The 26862-nt window shown below is 39.8% G+C and overlaps 2 protein-coding genes across 25 annotated transcripts in view; one reads left to right on the top strand and one right to left on the bottom strand.

Annotated features, from left to right (window-relative positions):
- The window catches only part of Smim4 (small integral membrane protein 4), a 35764-nt gene extending 17449 nt beyond the window's left edge, over window positions 1-18315 (top strand). Inside the window, exon 4 of the mRNA XM_040747843.1 lies at window positions 18210-18315. Within this exon, the coding sequence (XP_040603777.1) occupies window positions 18210-18300 (91 nt within the window). The 3' untranslated portion in view covers window positions 18301-18315. The remainder of the gene's footprint in view (window positions 1-18209) is intronic.
- The window catches only part of Pbrm1 (polybromo 1), a 90617-nt gene that overhangs the window by 12295 nt on the left and 51460 nt on the right, over window positions 1-26862 (bottom strand). For all 24 annotated transcript variants that reach the window (XM_040747810.1, XM_040747830.1, XM_040747811.1 and 21 more), the window contains 9 exons: window positions 22496-22707; window positions 16041-16226; window positions 14623-14780; window positions 13411-13674; window positions 10408-10553; window positions 8932-9089; window positions 4391-4574; window positions 3554-3764; window positions 2329-2530 (listed from right to left, as the gene is read on the bottom strand). In XM_040747810.1, the coding sequence (XP_040603744.1) occupies window positions 2329-2530; window positions 3554-3764; window positions 4391-4574; window positions 8932-9089; window positions 10408-10553; window positions 13411-13674; window positions 14623-14780; window positions 16041-16226; window positions 22496-22707 (1721 nt within the window). The remainder of the gene's footprint in view (window positions 1-2328; window positions 2531-3553; window positions 3765-4390; window positions 4575-8931; window positions 9090-10407; window positions 10554-13410; window positions 13675-14622; window positions 14781-16040; window positions 16227-22495; window positions 22708-26862) is intronic.

The raw sequence follows: 26862 nt of genomic DNA, 5'->3' as shown, positions 1-26862 counted from the left end.
GAGAAGCACATACTTTTGGAAACTCTGGGCTATTAGCCGACAGATCCCTCTTTCTTGAGCTAATCTGCATCTCCAGAGCCAGCACCCTCAACAGTCATGCCCATTACAGGCCAGAGCTTCTTTGAGGGATGCTCCCACCATACAGGGTTCATAATCAGCTTCACCATTCTAAGTAGGAAGTCAGTCGTTCCTACCCTTCAGATGGGCAAACAGAAGCTGGACAGGCTCTGACTTGTCCAAGAATACAGGATAAACAGCAACTTACGCCTAGTGCCACACTTCAACTTCCACAGTTAATTCTCCAACATGGAAATCAAGACTACAGCTATTTGGTGAAAACTGCTTGAGGTCATGTGGCTTTAAAGAGACTCAAGAAGCAACAACTCCACTCCTTTATGGGAAGAATGAAAAACAGCAAAAGCCACAGGTCCCCAAGGGAGGCTGTGACGGAGTTGCTTGAAGACACTCATCCTCGCTCACTGGCACTATCCTAGTCTAGTATCCTCTGTAAACTGAGTACAGTAAATGCAAGGACCAAACCCGTTCTAACACATTTTCTCAAGGTAGTAGTTAAAAAAATATAGGTGATCCAGATGCCCCAATATTTAATCCTAGTTTTCCATTATACAAATGAAACAGTAAAACTGGGAAGGAAAAAGAAAAATTTAAGTTGGGAAAACAGAAAAACTCAGACATGTGTATCAAATTATTAGCTGTTCCTGAGAGAAGCTGAACTGAATTACTAAACTATGCCAGTCAAACTCCCAACTTTGCATTTTGAATTCAGTGGGGGAGAAACACCCAAAGTTCAGAGTTTGAATTTCAGACTATTGAATTATACAACTTCCCTTTTACCAGGTTCTTCCTAATTTCAGACACCCTTCTGCATGAGAGAATTTCTCAACTATCATTTCTTCTTCCCTCAGCCATACTCCAGTCTTTCTGCCCTCAAATTATCTCTAGATCCCTTTGTCCTGTTCATACCCCAAATAACCACCCACACAATACCAGTTTTGTTTGCCTTTATATTATGTTTGCCTAATTTCCTAGACGACAGCCCTCTAACTAAGTGGTATATATGGTCTTAACTTGCAGGAAGCCCTGAAATATTGAAGTGTCCCAGGGTTATCGTTTCTCAAAGAATGTCCTACAAATTAACTTTCCAGGGTATTAATAAACACCACTTAAACACCTGGTCTAGGAAAATGACAGATAATAAGAAGAGGTTCTTAACTATAGGTCTTAGAGACTTTAATTTCGGACTATGCCCAGAGTTTGGAATGCTTCTGAAACAGGTTTTGCCATAAAATATTTCTTTGCTGAGCATTTTGTAGGATTAGGCTTCAGCAGAAGATCCTAAAGGAAGCCTGTCAAATAATTTTATAATAATAAATAGTAACAAATTAAAGGAATAACTTTAAAAAAAAAGAGTTACTTTGGATTTCATAAGCTTCAATAAAAGGAGCAGATTTCATTCTGTACACTTGTTGGAAAATACTGGATTTGGACTCAGTCAAGAAGCTTACTGATTACTACAGAGAGGAAGACTTTCTATAATTGGAAAATTATCTAACATACAATATTTAAAACAGAAAAACTGCAATTCAAAAGTTAAAGTCCTACCTAATGTAATGCTTATTCTCGTTTACTAAAGCCACATCCAATATTAACTAGAACAACTAAAGTTCCAAACTACCAAAAATCTTTTAAGAACTTAGCCTTTATGGCTGTGAACCGCCAAATCTTTGAGTATAGCTCATGACTTAAAGTGATCTAATCACAGAGTAAGGGGGAAATGAAGGCAGCTGAGCTTTGTCAAAGTCATCTAAGTGTCTTAAGATCAGGTATGAACACAGACACAGCAACAGGCACACCAAGCCTGAGCCTAGAGTTTAGCTGACAGCTTCGGCTTATTAAGAGACATAACAGAAGATCATCTATTTTAAAAGGCCACTTGCAGGTGAATTTTACTCAAATTAAAGTTAACATTATTGAACAATCACTCCCTTGCTCAATGTGTGTGCCTACATGGATAAATGAAATAAAATCATGTAATTTTAATAGTAAAATATTTTTGTTTGAGAAATCTGTGGGGAGGGACACCACCACCAGGATCTGAAGCTAAGTCAGAGGCAGCACTATGTACTGGCATCTACTGCCAGTGTACTCCTGTCTGCTGGGGCAGCCCAACACCAAATGCATGTGCGTGTGGTAAGAACAAGAGAGTAAAACTTGTCTATGCATGTGCACTAACTTGTCTATGCATGTGCACTCCTGGAAAACACCCCCGTTTACAAAGTGGGACAGTTGTGCCTGGTCTCTATTTACCTTCATATTCTGCTTTCTTGGCTGTCTCAAGGTTTCTCCATTCTGTCCCCACCAGTCTGCTGAGTTCCCCAAAAGAGTAGTCTGGGTGCTGGGCTTTAATCACAGCTCTCATTTCACTGCTGAATAGAATGTAGCCACTCATGTTGATTTTCCGTTTAGAACTTTCTTTCTTTGCACTGCCTTTGGCAGACTTTGGGGTAGACTGTAAGACAGAAAGCTTATATAGGGTATCAGAAGATTGCACTGGGTTATCTACATAGTTTCTGGAAGTGAGACACATATGGTTCAATAATAAATGTTTTATAGACATATTCAGTTTGTAGCTGACATTTTCTTAGTCAAAATATACCTCTTCCTGGCCTTCTACAAAATAAATGAAAATTTCACTGAATTCCATGACTGCAATCTACAATGGTGATCTCATAATTTAGTTTTGAGAAAATTCTGAATGAGGAAAATAAATATAACAGGGCTCACTTCAACAAAAAGAAGGGTAAATTAAAAAGATGCAGGGGAGCTGGAGAGATGGCTCAGAGGTTAAGAGCACTGACTGTTCTTCCAGAGGTCTTGAGTTCAATTCCCAGCAACCACATGGTGGCTCACAACCATCTACAATTCAATCTGGTGTATATGTAATAAATAAATAAACAAATCTTAAAAAAAAAAAAGATGCAGGTTCCCAGGCATGGCAGAGAGTATCTACCTGTAACCCCGTCATCCAGGAAGGGGACTGGGAACAGAAGGATCACACGTGTAGGCACTGAAACTATGGGCATAAGAACACAATACCAGTTTTCATGGCTTTTCTTCAGCACAAGGCAAAAAGCCCTTAATGACAGTGTTATTAAGCCATCTATGAAACTTAAAAGAGAAACTACTACTGGCTTAATTATGTGATATATACATATTTTTGTCAATTAAAAATAAAGATTCTTATACACAAGACAAAACTAGTATTCTTTTGTGCAGATTTCTAGGCAGCTCACATATGAAAAACGTGTGGTAGTGTACTCCTATACTCCCAGTGTGTGGGAAATGGAGGGAAGAAAAACAGAGTTCAAGCCCACCCTGAATACACAGCAAGTCTGAGGCCAGGCTAAGCTACTGACATCATCTCAAACAAAACTAAGGCTGACATGCATAGGCTGGATATTTCCTACTTTGCTCCGAGCCTGTTGCAGACCAGAACTGAGAACACGGCAAGTAACAGGGCATGTCAGCATACCTGCGGGGGGGTGTAGGGCATGAGGTCCAGCTCACTGGGCAGGGGGGTCTGAAGCTGAGGTAGAGATGGAGGTTCAATGACCTCACTATCCTCTTCTCCCATCTCTTCAATATCATCATCTCCACCTTCTAACTCAGCAAACTTAGCCTCTAGCAATTGTATCTTCTTTTCCAACAAAGGTGAGGGTTCTTTCTGAGGAATGATTGGTTTTCTGAAAAAAGTACCAAACTAAATAAGTAAATTAATTAAGTTGCCAACCACTTCCAGATTGTCAGAGAACAAGATCTGAACATCTACAAATGGTATTTTACAACCTTCTACAGCCACTCTAATCCTTAGAGTCTAAGGGCAACAAAGTTGCTTAAATGGGTATTTGTGATGTCACTTCTACTTAGAAATAACTCTGAGGAATATTCACGGAGCACTGCTCAGGTCTAATGGACTATATGGTAAAAATGAATTGTCAAAATCTGTGGAACTGAGCAATCCCCCCCACAGAAAGGCTATCAACCAGAACCAAGTGTTTCTGTCTTAGAATATTCTACAATTGCTGGTGTCTCAGCCAAGGTACGATTAAAAGAATTGCTAATTTTTAAAAACTATTTTCTTTCTGTCTCTGCAACAAAGTCTCACTTTATGGCCTAGGCTGACTCAAACTTATACAATCCTCCTGCCTCAGCTTCCCAAGTATGGGAAATACTACATCTCACTGAATATTTTCAATTGGAAGTATGTAATGATAGTTGAAGGCCTAATAACACAACTAAAAACATCGAGCTTCACAATTTTGATAAGTTAGTCCATGTGCCCTTTCTTCCTTACTTTTATAAGCATTACCTGAAGTAGTAAATTTCATCATCTACAACTTTAGCAGAAAGTGAAAACCTCTTCAAACCCTTGAATTTCTTCATCTGCTTGTCACTCTCATTATAACGGCTCTCACAAAGCAGAATGTCGTTTTCTGGTATTTCAGTTGGCCTGCAGGAGAGGAAGTCCTTGAATGACAACACAGCACATTTTCCTGAAAGAGTAAATTAGAGATAAATTAAAGGAGTAAACTCTCACAGCTAACAATCTGGGACTTGCCGAGTAGGCCAGGCTGGCTAGCTAGTGGGCCTGGGCCTGTTGTTTCTGCTCTCCAGGGATGGGTTACAATTGTGCACCAGTAAGCGAGGCTTTTAAGATGTGGTTTTGGAGTCTGAGCTCAGATCTTCATACTTGCAAGGCATGCTTCTTATCAGCAGAGTTCTCTCCCCAGCCCCAGACTTTGTATTTTTATGCTTTGACTCACAGTTAAAAAATGATATATATTGGCATAAAGATATATACAGATGAACAGAATAAAACTGACAGCCTAGGAAAAAACTTGTACAATTGGACAAACAGATTTCTACATGCAATAGAATGTAGATCCCCACCACATTCCACAGAATGAATTAAATGTTTACATGAAGAGCTACAAAACAAAGCTCTTAGGAAAATCTGAGGTGTGATCCCCATCATCTTTGATTAAGCAGTGGCTTCTTAGAACAGACACTAGGGGGACACAGAACCATAGAGGAGCACACAGTCTTCAGGCAGGGCTTGAGATGGCTGGTGGGTAAGAGCACTCACTGCTCCTGCAGAGGATCTGGGTCTGAGTTCAATGCCCAGCACCCACACCAGGCAGCTCAGTACTGCCTGGGACTCCCACTTTGGGTGCCAACACCTTTCTGACCTCTTTGGGGACATAAAGACATAATAGATATACATAAATAAATAGTAAAAAAAAAAGCAGATTTCATCAAAATTAAAAGCTTTTGAATCCCAAAGAACCCTATTAAAAAAGTGAGACAACCTATATAAGAAAACAATTTTCAAACTATGTATCCAGTTAAGCATCTAATAGCCAGAATGTGTTTTAAAAGCCTACAACTTAACAATTACAAGATCCTATTAAAAATGGGAGAAAAGTTATGAAGTTACATTTCCCAAAGATTTAAAATTGTATTAAGTACAAGAAAATGATGGCTGGCATCATTAATCACTAGAGAGATGCAAATCAAAATCACATTGAGGCACTACTTCACATCCATTGAGATGACTTCTACGATGCAGAGGAAACAGGAACAGTGGCAAATAACAAACGAAGAGACTAAACTTAGGCAGCAGTTAAGGAAAGCAGTCGCGCAGTTCCTCAACTTAAACATGGGGAACTGGAGGAGGATCTGCGTGAATATAATCAAGATACGTTGTATACATGCATGAAATTGTCCAAGAATAAATAAAACCATTGTTTTAAAAATTAGATAATTACTGCATAAACCAGCAATGCTGCTTTTGGGTATTTAGCCCTAAGTACAGAAGAATCAAACAACTGTATAGCAATGACCACAGCAACATTGTTAATAGTAGCTATAATGTAGAAAAACATCCACAGTTGGTCAAAAGATAAATGGATGACAAAGCAACGTGTATACCTGTTATGGAATATTACTCAGACTTACAAGGAAATAAAATTCTGATGCACTCATCTGATGGATGAATCTAAAAAACATTGTGTTATGTGAAATATACCAAGAAAAAGACAAAATATTCACTGTTCCACTTATATATAATACAGAGAATATATAAAACTCATATGATGGAGTGGGATAGATTCCTAGGCAGGAAGGAGGGAGAAGGAAATTAAGAGTTATTGTTTAATAGGTAGCTTCTACTTAGGATGACAAAAATATAAATATATAGTCCTTTTACCTACATCCTGATTTTGCTTGCTCATTACCTAGTATTTTCTTGGTCTTTTTAAAAAATCTTATACTTTATCCACACTTATAGCTATTAGCATACATACTAGGGTCCACGTATGAGGAAGAACATGCAATCCCCCCGAGTTTGGGTAATCTTACGATACTGTATTTTATAAGTCCACCCATTTCCCCACAGATGATTTTATTTTTCTTTAAGCTGAATTACACTTAATTTTGTATATATACATTTTGATCATCTAGTCATCTGTTGATGGACATCTCATTGATATCATAATTAAAACAGTAATAAACATGGATGTATAGATATCTCTATGGCAGGATATGGAGCTCCCTGAGTATATGCCCAGAAGTGGGAATTTTTAAATTTATTTGTGGGACTTTCAAACTGATTTCCATAACAGCTGTACTACTTTGCATGCTCATGCAAGAGGATATAATGCTGTTTTTCTAGTTTCAACATTTATTTGTGGTGAAGAAGTGCATTAGAATGTAATTGACAAGCTGGACATAATGGCTCTTGCCTCAAATTTTGGGAAACAGAGGCAGGCAGATCTCTGTGAATCCACGGCCAGCCTGGTCTACATATTGAGTTCCAGGCCAGCCAGGGCTTCATTATGAGACGTTATCTTTCTTTAAAAAAAAAGACTGAGCTGGGCACTGTGGCACACACTTGGGAGACAAAAGAGGGAGATAGATCTCTGAGTTTGAGGCCAGCCTGGTCTACATAGTGAGTTCCAGGACAGCCATAACTATGTGAAAGAAAAAACAAAAAAACAAAAACAAAAAAACAAAACAAAAAACAAAAAAAGGGCTGAGATGTTCTAAGATTCGTCTGGCATCACCACTCAATAATCTCCCTGGAGTAGTATATATTATTTTGTGATGAGCTACACTTCTGGAGTCTTCTAAGCTCCTATGAATGTAGTGCTAGAGGGTGCTCTTTGGGCTCTATTGAGGGGACACAGTTTTCTCCTTTGTCAAAGAATAAAAGGAAGAGAGTCATATGAAAAGTTGTACAAAAACTAAAATGAAATACCATCAACTCAGCAAATTCACTGCTGCCTTAACAACAGGAACGTCACTCACCTCCACTGTGCTCCTTTTAACCTTGCTGGTTACACTACAAAGTGACTGGGGCACCACGTTAGTCTGGACCAGAATTTAAAAAGAGACTTTCTGCTACAGAAAGGCCAGCATTTAATGACTTCACTGTGGCGATATCTTGTTTGTACAAATAAAGCCTGCCTGAAGATCGGAAACTAGAGCTTGCCACTAGCTAACCACAAAGGTCTGGACAGAGAGACAGGAAATGAGGTGGCTAGGTGGAAACAGGAAGTGAGGTGGCTGGGCAGAGAGAGGATATAAGGGGGGAAGGAGCAGGAACTGGCTCCCTTGTCTGCTGAGATGCTACGGAGGGAAAGGTGGCTTTGGCTTGCTCCTTCTTCTCTCTGATCTTCAGACAGGCTTACTTGTACAAACAAGACATCGCCACACTTCACTGAACTTAGTTCACTTTTCCCATGACAGAAAGTTGAAAATGTGCTGAGTAACTGAACAATTTTGCAACAAAACAATTACATTTCTCTTTGCTTGTGATCCACGGTGGCTTCTGAAAACTACGAACAATCAGCAATCAGGGACTGTTTGTAGCTATGCAAGTTAATGGTAGAGGGTGCACTTAATCGTGTACAAGGCCCGAGGTCCAACTTCTAACTGGGGAGAGTTGGTGGGGGATCTGCAAAACATCACCATCATTGTAAAGCTAATAACTAGCAATCTTTAGGAAGCTATCTCAAGGGATGTAGCACGGCTAGCGTATGACCTAGTGGCTCTCAGGGCTTGAAGAAATATAACAGGTGACAACATATTGTTAGTATATGATGGATGATGAGTACAACTAGATCTAAGAAACAGAATACCATTGGGAATGCTTGGTAGATGACCAAACAAAAATCAAGATATTAGTTTGGAATGATCAAGTTTAAGAGTCTAACAGAAAGTGAACTGTTAGACTATCCTATCTCCTACCTTACTCTTACAGCATGGTTCACACAGCAGCCACATGACTCTCACCTCTAACGTGTATGCCACCTCGCACCACAGCTCTGCGTAACATTACTGTGATTTCCTTTCAAGTACAATCACTGCAGTGTCCACAAGACCTACTATGTGAGTATTCAGAACACTCTAAGGGCTCATTCCTTACACCACATCCCCCCACTTGCTCTAGCTACCTAACGCCTTTAGGTCTCAAACACGAACAGATAATCTAAGAGAGCATGCTTGCTGCGCCTAGAAGAGAGCCTCAGATAATTCTCTTTTGTTTATATTTAAACCACACTAGGGTCATTAATATCGCAAAATTTTGGTCAATCACATGACCTTGACTCAACATGGTTGTCAATCTATTTTATTTTATTTTATCTTCATTTAAAACTCTAACTGCCACCTGGTGTTGTCTGTTGTCTATTTACTGACTCCTCAACCTTTGCTCCAATGTCTTTCTGAAAGCAAAGTCTTTTGATATTTTTAACTGTTACAGACCCAATGTCTAAAAGAGTGCACTGCAGAGCAGCAGGATTTAGTCAATATTTTACAGAACTGTGATGAAAAAGGACAAATACCTACCCAGAATACAACTCATGGGGCAGGTTTCCTCCAGATTACTCAGAAACACTTCTTTTTTGTAGAACATTTTTGTGGGCTCATGTTCTGTTTCTTCTGGGTGAATGAAAATGGGGCCATAAAAATATGCAGCTCCATCTCGAACCCATACTTTTTCAATTCTTGGGGAGGGGGAACAGAGAAATTAAGTTATAATAATTTCAGTCTTGAATGATTACCTAATAAAAACACCACTAACTACAATGTAACAGTATGCAGCATTGAGAGGGATTTCCTCTAAGATACTTTTCAGAGAAGATTCTCTGAAAAAGAGGGGCGGACAACTGACCACTTGGGGAGAGCAGACTTTCACATAGCATCAAGGTTTGTAAGATCATTTTATCTAACTCCCAGGTTTTCTTCCTGAGATGTTCAGGATTTGGCAAGAGTTCCTTCAAAATACAGGTTTACAGCATTTGGTAGAAGATCGAGCAATAAAATGCTTTCCGCTGGGGCTGCTATACTGTACTATTTGTCAGCTTAAAATTAGCGTTATTGTTCCATATTTTCAGGGTCCTAGACATAAAGGAGCACCTTCATTTCAGTGAATACAAAGTCCAGCCTTTCAGTTTACTACACCAACTCACAGGAGTCACCCTTGACTGCTCTACTCTTGGACTCCATAGTCCATCGATTAGGAATACTATCAGCTGTGTGCAATTAGTCACACTTGAGAGGCTATCATTCTTGCCAGAATTATCACAATAGCCTCCTAGCAGATCTCTTTGATTACATTCTTGAATTTCTTCAATCTCAAGGAGAAAGCAGAGCAATCTTATTAAATCAAGAGTCAAATGTTACTTCTCTGCTTGAAACAATACAAAGATACTTTATTTAACTCTACAAGAGTTCAAGTGCCCACAATGGTCTCTGAAAGCCTACATGATCTGTATATTACCCCCTCTGCCCTTATCGACTACCTTATACAGGGTATAAGCTGCTGGTTTAGTGTGGTGTACTTAGCTCTCAAGCCTGTATAATGTTATTATTTCTGCTTGGAATGTTTTCACCGATATTCACAATTCTTACCATTTCTTCATGTTAGCTCATGATTCTTAGTGAAATCTACACAGACCTTTCTCTCTATTCTGATTCTTTACTGCCTCCAATTTCAACAGTATGTATCAGGATCTAACATACAACTTTACTTATCCAAGATGCTTGTTGTCTGTTTTCCCATAGGAACAAACTTCTACTGAAGTGAAATTATCTTTCATTCTTTTGAGTGTTTGTTGAGACAGGTTCTAGTCTGGAAGCCTTGCTCCTCCAGTCCCTGGGGTCACACACATGTGTATACTATTCTGCTTGCCATGGACGTAGGAACAGGGAAACTGTGCTGTGAGGAAGCTGGAGTATTGTGAGGGGAGGGACTATTGTCTCGTTCTGAATGTGAACTACTAAGCCTCAACTCTCAGCCCAACCTCATCTTCCCTAATTCACCTGCCCACACGAGGGCGCACCAAGCCATGGGATTTGATGAAGACACAGTCGCCAACCTTCAGCCACATGTCATTGTAATGAAGCTGCTCAAAGTAGTGGCAGCCCGGCTCCCCATTGGCCATCTCCACAGGGACGTCTTCTTTTTCCTGTGGGAGGGAACTGGTGAAAGAATGGCAGACAACAACCAAGGAGCAGACAGAGGCTCCACATTAGCTTAACAAACAACTACAAAGCAATGTTTTTGTGAAGGTTGAGAAACCAAACATTAAGTTGTGGAACTCAAACTCTTGTTAAGTATTATATTCATTTCAAATCTATAATTTTCATAAAATGTTACATTTTTATACCTATTTCCCATGGGATTGAACTTTATTTTTTTGAGACAGATTTTCTCTGTGTAGCCCTGGCTGTCCTGGAATTCACAGAGATCCACCTGTCTCTGCCTCCCAAGTGCTGGTGTGTGCTACCACTGCCCAGAGGGGATTAAATTTTTGAGAAAAAAAAAATACTGGAAAGAATTTACTAGCATTCATTTAAAAGTAGACAAATTGACAAATCATTAGAGTATAAGGAACAAATTCTAGCTGGGTGGTAGTGGCTCACGCCTTTAATCCTAGTGCTCAGGAGGCGGAGGCAGGTGACCTCTGAGTTGGGGCTAGCCTGGTCTACATAGTGAGTTCCAGGACAATCAGGGCCACAAAGAGAGACCCTGATTCAAAAACTAACAAACAACAACAAAGCAAAAATAACTCCCTCCAAAGGAACAAATTCTACATAACCTTCTTTACTACATTTAATTTTACAGGATGTCCCCTCCCCCGTGGTAATGGGGCTGGAACCTAGGACGCTGTATGTGCTGGTCAAGCACTAAACTGATACCTCAAACCCTTTATTCACTTATTTTTTTTTCTGGTTTTTACGAGACAGGGTTTCTCTGTATTGTTTTGGAGGCTATCGGTCCAGCCTGGCCTCGAACTCACAGAGATCCGCCTGCCTCTGCCTCCCGAGTGCTGGGATTAAAGGCGTGCGCCACCACCGCCTGGCTCACTTATTTTTAAAACAGGGTCTTACTAAGTTGGCCCTGAACTCATTCTATAGTTCAGATTGGCCCATAGCTTTCCTTTCTCTTGCTTCAACCTTCCAAAACCCTGAAATTATAAGCATGTGCCACCAGGCCCAGCTTCTTTTTAATAATATCTTTTGTAAGTTAAGTTTATTTAATCTCTTCTAATGACATAGCTCATCTATTGCACACTCTGGAAAGTAATACCCCTTTCTGATCTCTGCAGGATTCAGAAATGTAACAAGTTGGCCTTTAGCTTGCCAAGAAAAGAGCTCAGTGAAAAAGCCTCTCTCCCTGGATCTGTCCATCTAACCCTCTGTCCCCAAAAGGTGTAATTACCTTCCTACTGTAGCCTCTTCTTACCTACCTAGGCAGGTAAAGCAGGGAGGAGGGCTAACCACTAGCTTGGCACTTTCCCCGGCCTCTATACTATACTGTCTTCGCTTTTTAATGTTTACAACTCAGATATTATTTTTATTGATTCCATTATGGCAAGAAATAATGCAGCTCTATAACATAAATATGATGGTTCTGAATAAACTACCTACTACCTGCAGTGACGTAAGGCAAATTACCTGATTTCTTGTGCTTAATTTCTTCATGTATAAAATGAATGATAGTGTGCCCCTCAGATAGGGTTGTTGGAAAGCATAAGTGATATAAGAATGCTGATAAAAAAAAAAAACCTAGTAATCTTAATCCCAATACTCAAGATGCAGAAGCAGGTGAATCTCTTGAGTTCAAGGCCAGTCTGGTCTACAGAGAGGGTTCCAGGACAGCCAGGACTGTTACACAGAAAAACCCTGTTGTAAAAAACAAAACAACAACAACCAAATGGCACAAATAAACAGGCAAATCAGTAAAGAAATAATCACAAAACAACAAGACCTCCTTTATTTGGAATAATCCTTTCATTCCTGAATGGAACATTTCCTTCCTTGATCATGTTGTTTTAAAAATGTTGGATTTCAGCTGGGCGTTGGTGGCGCACACCTTTAATCCCAGCACTTGGAAGGCAGAGGCAGAGGCAGGCCAATCTCTGTGAGTTTGAGACCAGCCTGGTCTACAAGAGCTAGTTCCGGACAGCCTCCAAAGCCACAGAGAAATTCTGTCTCGAAAAACAAAAACAAAAACAAAAAGGTCGAATTTCAGAGTGGACTGATGGTTCAGTGGTTAAGAGCACTGGCTGCGCTTCCAGAGGACCTGGGTTCAATACGCAGGACCCATATGGCAGTTCACAACTGTCTTTGATTCCAGTTCCAGGGGACCCAATACCCATAGGAAAAAAAAAAAAAAACAACCAAAAAAGCACATAAATAAAAACACTGGCATTTATATAAAAATTATAAAATGGCTTGATTTCACTTATAAAAATATTAGTTCCTCAATTTTTACACTGATATACCAAATTACAGTTTTCTGATAGACTTCGCAGGGTATGGAATAGTTTGCTCTGGCTTTATACAATGAACTAAGGAGGGTTTTTGTTTGTATACCATCAAGTAGCTTAAACAAGCTTGTTTGGTTTTTTTGACAGGGTTTCTCTGTAGCCCTAGCTTTTCTGGAACTTATTCTGTAGCAGGCTGGCCTTGAACTCAGAAGTCAACCCATCTCTGATGTCTAAGTGCTGGGATAAAAGACTTGTGCCACCATGGCTGGCTTAAGCAGCTTTTAATGATAACAGTCCTACAAAGAGTTAAAAGGAATCTACTATGGATGCTCAATACTCGCTGGTCTCTTTACTTTTCAGGAGCACTGTACATCTAGTGCATGCCTGGTGCCCGCACAAGCCAGATGCTCTGGAACCCTGAGTTCTTCTTTGTTTGACTAAGGTTTTTAAAGCCTCATTTTTTTTCTCTGAGTTTGAATACATTAATTTACTTTCTAGAATAGGTATTTTAAGGTTAAAATTCACTTCTAGGAGGCTACTATTCACGTACCTTTTCCAAGTTAGAGCTGTCCTCAGCTCGACTGTCGTCTGAGTTGTCTGCATTCTTCTCCTCATCTGCTTTGTCTGCATTTGCAAACACAGAGGCCACTCGAACCACAGGCAAGGGCGCGTCCCGAGGGACAAACCTAACTGAGCTGATGGGCATTGTCCACAGTTTAATTTTCTTAAAAGCTTTCGTTTTAGCAGAGTATCTTGATTCACAGACAAAAACATCCTCATCTCGAAAGTTTTCTGGGCATAATTTAAAGTATTCCTGGGATTGGAATAAACACAAGCAGGTAAATTTTCTGAAAATTAACCCCCAAAATAAAAAACAAATGTAACTCAATCAACCTGACACTGAACTATTAAAACTCTCTGACACTAAAAGGTAAATGGCTAGATAACTAGGGGTGTTTCCTTTAATTATAAATATGAATCATATTTATTTTGCTGACTGTCCTTTGAAAATATATTACTTTCCACATAGTGAAAATGCTCTTAAAGGTTTGAACAGGTCTCATGTGCATATATGATACCTAAAAACAAAACAAATTAACTGGTAATGACTACCTTTCAGAAAACATCATCCTTGGAAAATAGCCCAGCAACATAAAAATTAATATATTTGTGTTGATAAGCAGTACACAGCAAATAATCTCTCACAAAATATTCATGTTAATTACTTATATACAGACACAGGTTTTTTGAAACAGAGTTTCTAATTTTTGCCAGGTGTGGTGGTGCACACTTTTAATCCCAGCACTCAGGAGGGAAAGGCAGGAGGATTTTGAGGCCATCCAAGGCTACAAAGAGAAATCTTGTTTCAAAAAACAAACAAAAAAATTGTGTGTGTAGCTAGGTGGTGGTGTTCACCTTTAATCCCAGCACTCAGAGGCAAAGACAAGTGTTATGTCTGTGAGTTTGAAGCCAGCCTGGTCTACAAGGCATGTACCAGGACAGCCAGGGCTGTAACACAGAGGAAACCCTGTCTCAAAAAAAAAAAAAAACCCCCAAAAAAACCAAACAAACAAACAAAGAAAAACAATCAACCAACCAACCAACCAGCCAAACAAGCAACAATAACAAAAATCCAAAACCAAACCCTCTATAAAAAAAAACCCAAAACTAAAAACAGTTTCTAATTTTTTAAATACCAAGTTTTATATTTTTAAATCATATTTCCAGGGAATGATATCACTGGAATGAATGAGTTTCTTACCTTGACAAACATGACTACACATTTGCCTAGAATTTTACTAACAGGAACTTTATTGTAATAGTCACTCTTAAAAACTTCTTTTTCCAGAAATTTCCGTGTAGCCAAATGGAATGTTTCATTTGGCCGATAAAACCAACAGCCATACAACCATTTTTCACCTCAAAAACAAAGGAAAGCATTATTAATACAAATCTCACATTCTTTGCAGAATTAGAAATGTTGTACTAAGCTATTATGCTAAGGTTTAAACACTGTGGTTTTAGATGAAAATTTCTTAATAGAATTATTTTAGAGGAAATAATATTTTAAGAAAAGAAGTACTAAGAACTTAGGAAGCAGCATCAGAGAGGAGGAGGTCAGGAGGGAGCTTGGGTCAACGCACCAGACTCTGAGCTTCAGAAGCAGGGGCAGGGAAGGAGGCCATTGTAGCAAAAAGGTGGAGTCACAAGCATCTCACCTGACTTAAAGAGTGGGGTTGCCTATGTCTCAGAGGCGACTTTCTTTCTTTATTACCTAGTTTTCTGTTTGAGACAGCTCTCGCTGTAGTCCAGGCTGACCTCAACCTCCTGAGTACTGGGATAGCCGGTGTGTCACCAAACCAGCTTACAGGCATTTTCTTTTTTTCAAAGACTTAGTATGTATTCAGTGTTCTGCCTGCAGGCCACAAGAGGGCACCAGATCTCATCACAGATGGTTGTGAGCCACCACATGGCTTTTGAAGAGCAAGCAGTCAGTGCTCTTAACCTGTAGAGCCAGCTCTCCATCATTTTTAAGGGAGACTTTTTGGCAACAAATTATAAGTTTAGTTACATGTAATATTTTTTCTTTATTTGTGACAGCCACTGGAAAATAACTGCTACATTAAAAACACTAGTCTTTTGTTCTTCTGAATCTTTGCCATCCTACACACAGTTTAGCTCCAAATGTTACTGAATAAATGACTCTTCCTTACACATTAAGGAGTTGCATTTTTAACTCAATTGTGGCACTGCCCAACAGTGTTAGATCCCATGTTTATATAAAGTGGGGTGTGTAATTTATCGATACACAGTGAACAGTGTACTTATTGATATAACTATTGTTGGAATGCTTAAATAAATGAGTTGAAATTTTTCTTACAGAGGAAAAAGGAAAAGTAAATATAGCCATATTTCATCAATCTGCCTTTTAATTATTTTTATATTAAAAATGTGTATGTATGAGTTTTTGCCTTCTTATATGCATGTGTATCATATATGTGCCTGGTACCTGCAGAAGTCAGAAGAAGGTATCAGATATGCTGAATTAGAGTGAGGGATGGTTGTGAGCCATGATGTAGGTGCTGGGAACTGAACTCAGGTCTTCTGCAGGAGTGATAAGTGCTCTTAGCCACAAAGCCATCTTTCTAGTACCTGTCTTTCAATTTAAAACAAACTCACCAGCTGAATCCTCCCACAGTCTCTCAATACAGACTATGTGTGGTTGTAGATTGGCCTCTGCAGGCTCCACATAGACATAATCTCCAACATGATACATGCTGTTCTTAAAGCTGCAGTCTTGGCTGTATGTCCTATGTAAGCCTGAGAGGCCTGCAGTGCCTGAGGAGTCTTCACTTTTTTCAGCTTCTTGAATTAAAAAAAAAAAAGATACTCAATGAAAGACTGATGGTTAGACAAATATTCAAACAACACATCACACTAATACATTGGATTCTTCCTTTTCCCTCTCTCCTCCTCTCCCTTTTTTGATACAGGGTCTCTCTATGTACCTCAAACTACCCTCAAACTTGGGGCCCTCTTGCATTAGTTGCTGGGACTGCAGGGATGAGTCACCATAGCAGGCTGCACTTAATTCTTTGTGTGGCATTCAAAGAGAGGAATCAGAAAAAGTAGTACCACCACCAGCATATTCTCAATAGTCTTTACCTCAAAATGCATTTTGAGTTTTGAGATGAGGGAGGGCCTCACTAAACTGTCTAGTTCTTTAATTCACAGGCTGAAGTGCTTTAGCTCCGCCCCAGCTTTCCAAATAGCTGGAATTATTGTGTTGACCATTTTAGCTAGCTCAAAATGGCCGTACTGAGTGAAAACAAACGGACAGTAATTTAGATAACTATTCTATAGAACAAAAACAATCACCATAATAATATATACTTGTATACTTTTAAAAAAATTTTTCAAGACAGGGTTTCTCTGTGGCTTTGGAGGCTGTCCTGGAACTTACTCCGTAGATCAGGGCTGGTCTCGAACTTACAGAGATCCCACCTGCCTCTGCCTCCCGAGTGCTGGAATTAAAGGCGTGTGCCACCACTGCCTGGAATGTATACTAATTTTTAAGAGTTTAGAAAGGAATTACAGAATCACATAATCCTACAGAAAATGTGATATGCCTGTGAAATGATTTCTTCTAAGTTATTAATGGCATTTTAGAAACAAGTATGTATGGCATACAGTGGTAAACCATGTGTATATGTGTGTATAAAATACTAAAAACATTTCCTCTGAGATGAAAGACTTTTAAACAAGATTTTCATTTTGTTAGGCAACACCCTCTCCACTCTACACCATTTATGAATGCTAGACAAGCACTTTACCAATGAGCTATATTTGTCAAAAACCATCTTTTAATGGTTCCAATACAAGCTATCTACAAACACTACAGATTATTACTTGTTTAAGAGTAAAACACCTTTGGTATCACTATATGCAGAGGATATTCAAATAAAGCACTCCCTGAAACATTGAGTCCCAGTTTTCCTGTGGATCTCTCCCCCACACTCCTTTCTTTGAGACAGGGTTTCTCTGTGTAACAGCCCTGGCTGTCCTAGAACTCTATTTGTAGACCAGGCTGGCGTCGAACTCAAGATTCATCTGCCTTTGTCTCCCAAGTGCTGGGATCAAATTGTATGCCACCACCACCCAGCTTCTGTGAGTCTCTTATGGAGACTATAACATAAATATATATAATATCAAATATAATATAACATGGAGCCTGGAGCCTCTGAGAGATAGTTTCTTCCCAAGTAAGACATTCCAGTGGACTGTGTTTGAGAGTGGATTTATGTGTATAATCTGATTCCATGAGAACTGGCCAGTCTCATCTAAAGCTTTATGTTTCTTGTCTTAAACTCAGACCCTGGCTTTTTAAGCCCAGGAAGAGACTTCAGACTGGGCACAAACTATTCACTCAACCTCTATCATTTGCCGCCCCCCTCTCCCCCACAAATTAAAGAAGGCTCAACACTCCACTGTGCAAATCCTTTATAGATGTTTAGCTTATTCCAAATCTGTTAAAGCACACTTTTACTTAATTTTTGGCAGTGACAGAGCTCAAACAAGACCATGGCTATATTAGGCGAGTTCTCTACTACTGATCTGTATTTGTAACCCTGTTTTGGAGTATCTCACTTTGAGCCAAAGCTTACAGCCCTCCCTTGGTTCTCTATCATGTAGTACATGCAGTCAATAGAGCCTTGAGACAGGTACTGTTCTTTCTGAGGGGGCTGCCAGAATTCTGCTACCAGGTCATTTAGCACATAGAGCTTCCATATAAACTCTAAGGGCTGTTCCTGCATGCTCACCTCCATGACCTTTGCTTTTCTCTTACAGAGAGAACCACCCTACTGGGATTCATGGCCAATACCAGCTCCATCAGGTTCTGCTACATCAATATGGCATGGTGCCAGACATAAAGAAATAAAAGCATTTAATTCGTGGTGATGTCTCCCATGAGCATTTAGTTCAAATGCTGCCTTTTGACACTATAATCAAACTTTGAAAGTATCAATAACCTCTTTGACAAGTTTTTTTTTTTTTTTTTTTTTGGTTTTACGAGACAGGGTTTCTCTGTATTGTTTTGGAGGCTGTTGGTCCAGCCCAGCCTCGAACTCACAGAGATCCGCCTGCCTCTGCCTCCCAAGTGCTGGGATTAAAGGCGTGCGCCACCACCTCCCGGCCTCTTTGACAAGTTTTAAGATCAATACAAAGAGATAAAATGGGCACATGGCAAAGACGCTTTGATCGAAATTCCACTAAATGCATATTCTAATTTAAAATATTAACAAAAATGTAGCTGAGAAAGACACATCTCATTTAAAAACTCTAAAACACAGTTGTGTCCTACCTGTGGTCTCACCAGTAGCTTTCCCAATACTTCTCACTCTCAGGAACGTGTGCTAACAGACTCTTACCACATCTCTAACTCCCTAAGGACAGTTTCCCAAAAATTAAAATACTGCCAACAAGCATTTTAAATTTAAGTGCATATTACAAATTTAATCCCCGAAGTCTACACCATCTTAAATCCTCACTGTGGATCTAAAGGTTTTGCTAAGTTTTCGAGAATTGCAGACAGGGGCACCTAGCATTCTAGACACCCAATGGCTTCTGTCGATTTAAAATCGATGAAGTCACTTAACACTTTATTTCATCTCTCCTATTTTGAACTAGAGTAGCTGCAACTATTATCCTATGCATGTATTCACAGAGGACATTTTTGTCAACATGTCCAAAGTTATAAAGGAGTCGTTGGGATGAAGAATCACACCAGACCCTCAATCACACACCCAGATGACTCAGACAATGAAAAGGGACTTCTGAGCTGAGGATATTTAGATAAGATACTGACATCAAATTAGATAGGAGCTTGTTAAAACATATGAAAGTAATTGGGAACTAAACCACTGAAGAGCAAAAACTGGAAAAAAACTGAGAACATGACAAACCAACCAAACAAACCAAACACCCAAAACAAAATCCTAGACTACTTAACACAGAATGTTAGCATAAAAATGGACATTTGGTGTAACTTTTTCATCACTCAAATAAAACACTACAACAATTAAACAGCAACTTCCCACCCCTCATTCTTGCTCCTGATAACCTTTTTTTTAATTATTTTATTTATTTATTTATTGTGTGTACAGTCTTCTGCCTGCATGCCAACAGAGGACACCAGATCTCATTCAAGGTGGTTGGGAGCCACCATGTGGTTGCCGGGAATTGAACTCAGGACCTCTCTGGAAGACCACTTAGTAGTGCTCTTAACCTCTGAGCCATCTCTCCAGCCTGCTCCTGATAACCTTTATCCTACTTTCTCTATGATTTGTTTACTCTACACATTTCAAGCCGGTACAAGCAAACACTATTTGCTTTTTTAATGTGACATATTTCATGCAGCATGTTTTCAAAATTCATTCATGCAACATGTGTATTTCACTTTTATGATTAAATAGTATTCCACAGAATGGATATGGATATATTATAAGTTCCTCATTCACATGCTGTATGTCTGTGGTGTTTCTGCCTTTGACTTTTATAAATAATGGTCTTTGTTTCTGTGATGATGTGCACAGTCAAGTTGTCTCAGCACTTATTCTGGGTCTATTGATTTGTGATCATCTTTTGTTGTAGCCATTACTTTAAAGAGAGAAAGAATATAACTGTTGAGCTCTTTCATTTCAACTTTGTTTTCCTTCACATGTTCTAAAAATGTTTTAAATTACGTATATTTGTATATATGTGCGTGCCTGTGAGTTTAAGTGCCCTTGGAGGCCAGAAGAGTGAACTGGATCCCCTGGACCGGAAATAATCAGGTGGTTGTGGGCTGCCATGGATGCTGGGAACTAAACTACACTTCTCACGGAGGTGATGGGCTCTTAACTGCTGGGCCACCTCTCTAGCTCATAAATTCATTTCACAGGGTCACTCATCTAAACACAAATTTGTTTTTTTTTCCTGAAATTTTTCATAATACTTCACTGCTTTCTAGCCACCGCTATTTTATATTAAAAGTTAGCTATTAATTATGCTGCTGGCCGGGCGTTGGTGGCACACGCCTTTAATCCCAGCACTCCGGAGGCAGAGGCAGGCTGATCTCTGTGAGTTCGAGACCAGCCTGGACTACCAAGCGAGTTCCAGGACAGCCTCCAAAGCCACAGAGAAACCCTGTCTTGAAAAAAAAAAAATTATGCTGCTGTTTTCTTTTTGTTTTTGCTTTGGTGCATCTAAAAGGATCTCTCTCTCTCTCTCTCTCTCTCTCTCTCTCTCTCTCTCTCTCTCTCTCTCTCTCTCTCTCTCTCTCTCTCTCTCTCTCTCTCTCTCTCTCTCTCTCTCTCTCTCTCTCTCTCTCTCTCATATCTTACTTAAGGTTCTTGGGCCTATAGGTTAGTGCTTTTCATCAAGTTTTCACCCATTATGCTTTCAATCCCCCATCCCCTTCTTCCCACTAGGATTACTACCATAGATATTCCTGCAGACCTGATACTCTGAAAAGTTAGGAGTCAGCCAATGACTTGGGTAATATTTATATTCAAACACCTCTACTCCCTAAGGATCTACCCTCAGTTGACTAATCTGTGGATACACTCAATTTTCTCTTCTTTTTTCCCCCAAGAGAGGGTTTCTCTATAGCTTTGGAACTCTCCTGAAACTCACTCTGTAGACCAGGCTGGCCTTGAACTCAGAGTTCCCATCAATGCCTCTGCCTCTCGAGTGCTGGGATTAAAGGCGTGCGCCACCACTGCCATTCACAAGGTTCTTGTAGCTTCCTCATACATGCATATTTTTGGGACAGTAAGCCTTCAGCTTTACTCAATTCATTTCCACATTAACTGCTTTCACTCAGAAAAGATACAGACCCTATCACTCATACATACCATCTTCAATGAGTGTGCTCCCTCTAGCAGCAAATGATGGTTTTGTAGTTACTATGTTGGCAAAATGACATTCTCAAGAATTGGTACGCTCTCTCTCTTTCTCTTTCTCTCTCTCCTTCCCTCCCTCTCTTTCTCTCTCTCTCTCTCCTCCCTCCCTGTCAATTAATTTTGTTTTCTGCTCTTGAAGGAAAATATATAAGAAGGTCTGATGTTACAGAGTAATACAACTTTTGTAGAGTTAGAGTCTCTAGGTATCTATGTGAACTGAAATGTTACCCAAAATGATGAATTTTGCCAAGTGTGTTGATGTATGCCTATAATGCCAGCGTTGGGGGACACAGGCAAGGAGGATCACTTTAAGACTGGCACCAGGGCTGGAGAGATGACTCAGGGGTTAAGAACACTGCCTGTTCTTTCAGAGGTCCTGAGTTCAATTCCCAGCAACCACATGGTGCCCCCCAACCATCTGTATTGAGGTCTGGTGCCCTCTTCTGGCCTGCATGTATCCCTGCAGGCAGAATACTGTATACATAATAAATAAATCTTAAAAAAAAAAAAAGAAAATTTTCTAGCCGGGCGGTGGTGGCGCACGTCTTTAATCCCAGCACTTAGAAGGCAGAGGCAGGCGAATCTCTGTGAGTTCAAGGCCAGGCTGGACCGACAGCCTCCAAAACAATACAGAGAAACCCTGTCTCGTAAAAACCAAAAAAAAAAAAAAAAAAAAAAAAAAAAAGACTGGCACCAGCCTGGGTTACATAGTCGGATCCTGCCTCATCCCCCCCATCACCCCATAAAAGTCTCTCAGTTTGCAATGACAAAAACCTCCTTATCAAAATATTTGCAAATTTGGCAAATGATTCAAAGTTGCACTTTTAGGTTGACATGGTTAAAATGTTTGTTTCTCAGTGTTTAAGAGGAAAGCTACACTGTTGAGTGACACAGCATCAAGTGACAAATCTGCAGCCGAGAATGCACTGGGGCCCACATAAGCCTCTCCAGTCTGTGGCATTAGGTTCCCACACTTAGCTATCTGCTCCTGGATTATTAGCTGTGTCAGAAGTAACTTACTCAGGGTTGTGAAAACCAAACAGATGATGACAACAAGATTTCTATCTGAGCACATCTTAAAAAGTCAACAGTCTGAATCTTCAATCACACAAGCTCTCCAAAGCTAACTGTGGTACCCATTAGAACACACTTTAATATTTCTTCATATGTAATAAGTAAAAAGGAACCAACCTCTTTTTTCTTCTTCTCGTTTTAGTTTATCTTCCTCTATTTCTTTAGGTAATTTTTCCTTTTTTTCTTTTTCCACGTCGTTATGTAAATGTTTTGTGGTATAGCTGAGTGCTGGAGAAAGAAGGATCTCCCCATTTTTGCAGAGTTCATCACGAATTCTAATAAAAAACTGCTGAAGCTCTACTGCATCTTCATATATTTCGGAGTCTGTCCTATAGGGCATTAAGAGTATCCATTGACACACGAACTGCTTCTCCCATAACACCTCGGTTACATCCTAAACCCCATCACATAGTTCACTATGTTCACTGACAAAATAACAATATTTTGGCTCAGTTAGAAGGGTGTCCCTACTAACTCAGAGTATCTGAGCCTTGCATGGTGGTATACTTGGGAGGCAGAGGCAGGAGGATCAAGAGTTCAAAGTCCTTCTCATTTACATAGTGAATGAGGCCCAACTGGGTTACAAGAGACCCTATCTCAAAACAAAACAAACAAAAATAATGAATGAGGAAATAAGTACACAAATGAGTATCTGAGTTCTCACTTGGCTTCCTTTTTCTCAAGGCATACTCCTTTCTCACTCATGTCAAAGGGAGTGTCTCCTATTTTGATTGGTTATACAAAGCACAGCAGAAGCTGCTGGCAGAATCAAGAACTGTATGTACTACTGCTCCTGACCAAGTCCAATACTTAGCTTGCATCTTTTTGGGGTGCAGGGGCAGGGGGCCTCTGTGCCACCCTGACTGTCCTGGAACTTGCTCTGCAGACCAGGCTGGCCTTGAACTTAGAGAACCATCTGCCTCTGTCTCCTGAGTGCTGGGATTAAAGGTGTTTGCCACCACTATCTGCACCACAGCTGTGTCTATTTTCTTAACTGAAGACCCACATTTATAGAAGGTGACAAAAGATTTAGACTATGCCTACTTTTTTTCTTTTGGTCCTATGGCAACACTACCCAGACTGACAGTACTCACTGAAAAACTGAACCTAAACTATAAAGGCAAGAAAGTATTCTGTATAATAACAAGTACAGGCCTAAGAGTTAATTTAAATCTTAATTTCTCAAAAGTAACTGATTTAGAGGGAACTGGCAGATGCAAATACTACAAGAAGGGAAAAAGAATTATGTGTCACTGGTGTTGGTGGTGCATGCCTTTAATCCCAGCACTCAGAAGGCAGAGGCAGGTGGATCTCTGTGAGAGTTCGAGGCCGGGCTGGACCGACAGCCTCCGAAACAATACAGAGAAACCCTGTCTCGTAAAAAAAAAAAAACAAAACAAAAAACAAAACAAAAAAAACCCAAAACAACAACAACAAAAACTTACACATCTAGAATGCCTATCATTAATGTGAAGATAGTAGATAGAAGTGTGATATATAATTCACTAAACAGATGCATTTTAAGCTATTCTTTTTTTCTTCTTTATTCTAGTTTGGTGAGACACTCTCACTTTATAGCCCAGGCTGGCCTAAAACTATGAATCCTTCTACCTCAGCTTCCATGTGCTGGGATTACAAGTATAAACCACTATATCAGCCTTATCAATTTTTTAAAAAGAATTTATGATTATTTTTCCTTTTTTGTGTGTATGGTTGCTTGGTATGTACATCTGTATGTGTTTTGGGTGTGTGTGGAGGTATGCAGAGATCAGAGATCAAGGTCAGGTCTTTATTACTTTCTACTTTACTTTTTTGAGATAGGGTCTTATACTTGGAACTCACTAGCTGGCTAGGAAGCTCCAAGGATGTTTACCCTCAGCTACTGGGTAGTTACAGGCTTGCGCCAGAATGCTCAGCTTTTTTTAGGTGGAGGCTGGCAGTCTGAACTCAAGTCCTTGGACCTGGATGGCAAGAGCTTCACCCAGTGACCATCTCCCAGACCTCTTTCATCAATTCAGTTTTTTTTTGGTTGTTGTTTTTTCGAGACAGGGTTTCTTTGTGTAGTTCTGGCTGTCCTGGAACTCGCTTTGTAGACCAGGTTGGCCTTGAACTCACAGAGATCTGCCTGCCCCTGGCTCCCGAGTGCTGGGATTAAACAGCTGCACCACATGGCTGTGAGCCACCATGTGGGTGCTGGGAAGCACACCTACATCTTCCTACATCTTCTGGAAGACAGGCAGTCTTAACTGCTGCTGAGTCACATGGGCATGAGATAATTTATGCAGATTACAGTCCCATGTGTATCTGGCTGTATCTTCTAGACCTCAAAAGCAAAAGCCTATCATGTCAACAACATGATAATGAAAAGACAGTTTTCTAGAAATATAAATCACATACAAAGTTCCCCATAATCTTAGATACATGCTCTTTAGAAGACTCACTGAACTCAAGTCACGATGGGACCACAGGGAGTGTCTTTAGTTTATGGACTCCATAAACTGAGAAAAAAAATCAGATCTGAATTTCATGAAAATACTGCTACATTTTATGTACCTGGAATATGCTTTTTGGCCAACAATCATCCAACAAAAACTACTTGACTGAAAAACTCCTGTAAAATTGGACTGCAAGACGTGCCCCTTTCTTTATTTCTATCCCTAGTATCTCACAACAAGGACCATTTCCTAAACATGTTAATTAAGGGCCTAATCAGCTTAACTCTACCTCCAGCTCTGGAACACAGTGTCTTCACACTCTAATCCTTTGCCTTTCTTCATACCATTAATCGTATCTGGAGTATCAATCGTCCTCAAACTCTTTCACGATGTTTGTGCCTTTTTAGGTGAACTTTGGCCCACCAAGTTCCTTACAGCACTATCTTTTCTGAGTGCTGGGTTTTGATATGCTATTTCACAATCCCCTAAGTATAAGTCCTATCCTGCCCACAAGACTTCAAGCTCTTAGAATACAGAGCTCAACAATGTTTATCATCCATGGCTGTGTTCATTAACTAGTGACCGTTAGCAGCAGGGTTCTCAGTGGAGAACAAACATCACCTAGTAGCTGTGATAAACCTCTTTTTCCTGCACATATCCAATTCTTCTCATGAAAACTGAAAAAGATTATCAGTTGCCTAAAAAAGCATACATGAGTTAGAGATTATTTACATGAAGAGCTTTAACATGAAGCTTCATTAAAAAAAAATTCTCACCAGGAAAAGCAATCATTAGTATTTACTTTTCCTTTAAGGCCAAGAGCAAATGATGGCTTTGAAGACTTCCTACATGGAATTAAACAGCCTAAAGTTCTAGCTCTCAGCACTATAACACTTTAAATCACAGAAGGGTAAGGTTTACAATCTTTAAGTTCAATTCAGCTAAGTGCCTCCAAGAACATACAGAACTTACGTTGCAATTGCCAAACTACACTGAGTATGCTACCAGTAAGTGGCAAAGATCTACATAGGCCAAAAAGTTGAAAGATCTTTAGTAAATGTAAATTTACTCTTTTAAACCATTTACAGTCCTACACTAAGTTCCTAAACTGATAAATGCCAAGAAAGCCCACAGAATCATCTAACCTGGGCTGTATGTTACAGAGCCTGATCCAACAACCAGGGAGCCTGCATGGGACTGACATAGGCTCTCCACAGATATGTGACAGTTGTGTAGTTTGGTCTTCTTATGGGATTCCTAACAGTGGGAGCAGGGGCTGTCTCTGACTCTTTGCTGGCTTTGAGACCAGACTCCTCATACTGTGTTGCCTTGCCCAGTCTTAATACATGGGAAGGAGCTTAAGTCTTACTTCAACTTGAAATGCCTTGTTTTGTTGATATCCATGGGAGGCCTGCCCTTTCCTCAACAGAAATGGAGGAGTAGATTTGGCAGGTGGGTGGGAGAGATGGAATGGGGAGAGAGGAAGGAGGAGAAACTGTGGCCAGGATATAAAATAAGTAAATTTTAAAGATTAAAAGCAAAAGAGCTTTCTAAGCACTTGAAATAGAAATTGAGAGGGGACAGAGAGACAGCTCAAGGGTTAGGTGCACTGACTCCTCTTCCAGAGGACCCTGTTTTAAGTTCCAGCACCTGTCTGGTAACCAACAGCCATCAGTAACTCTAGTCCTAGAGGAACCAACACCTCGTCTGGCCTCTGGGAGCAATGCACAATGTGGTGCACAAACATACATCTAGGCAGGACATCTAGCTGTGCACATAAAATAAAAATAAGTAAGTTTTTAAAAAAATTGACTGGATTTAGACCACTCTGACCTCAAAGAATAGCTCAAAGCTCTTTAATTCATTTAAAACAGTCTTGAACTAACTTTCAAAGAAAAATCCTACTTTTAATTTCTATTACAAACTGTATTACTTAGCCTGTAAGAGACATGTTCTGTGAAAGGCTGTATTTTAGGTTTCTGCGTTGCACAAGAGCTTTAATTATCTCTTCCTTTCGCTGGCACTCATTTTGACAACTTAGCAGTGCTC

Source organism: Mesocricetus auratus, unplaced genomic scaffold (assembly GCF_017639785.1).
Source record: "Mesocricetus auratus isolate SY011 unplaced genomic scaffold, BCM_Maur_2.0 Super-Scaffold_100006, whole genome shotgun sequence".
Classification (NCBI taxonomy): Eukaryota; Metazoa; Chordata; class Mammalia; order Rodentia; family Cricetidae; genus Mesocricetus; species Mesocricetus auratus.
The sequence above is the reverse complement of the archived record's forward strand: the minus strand, read 5'-3'. Positions and strand labels throughout refer to the sequence as shown.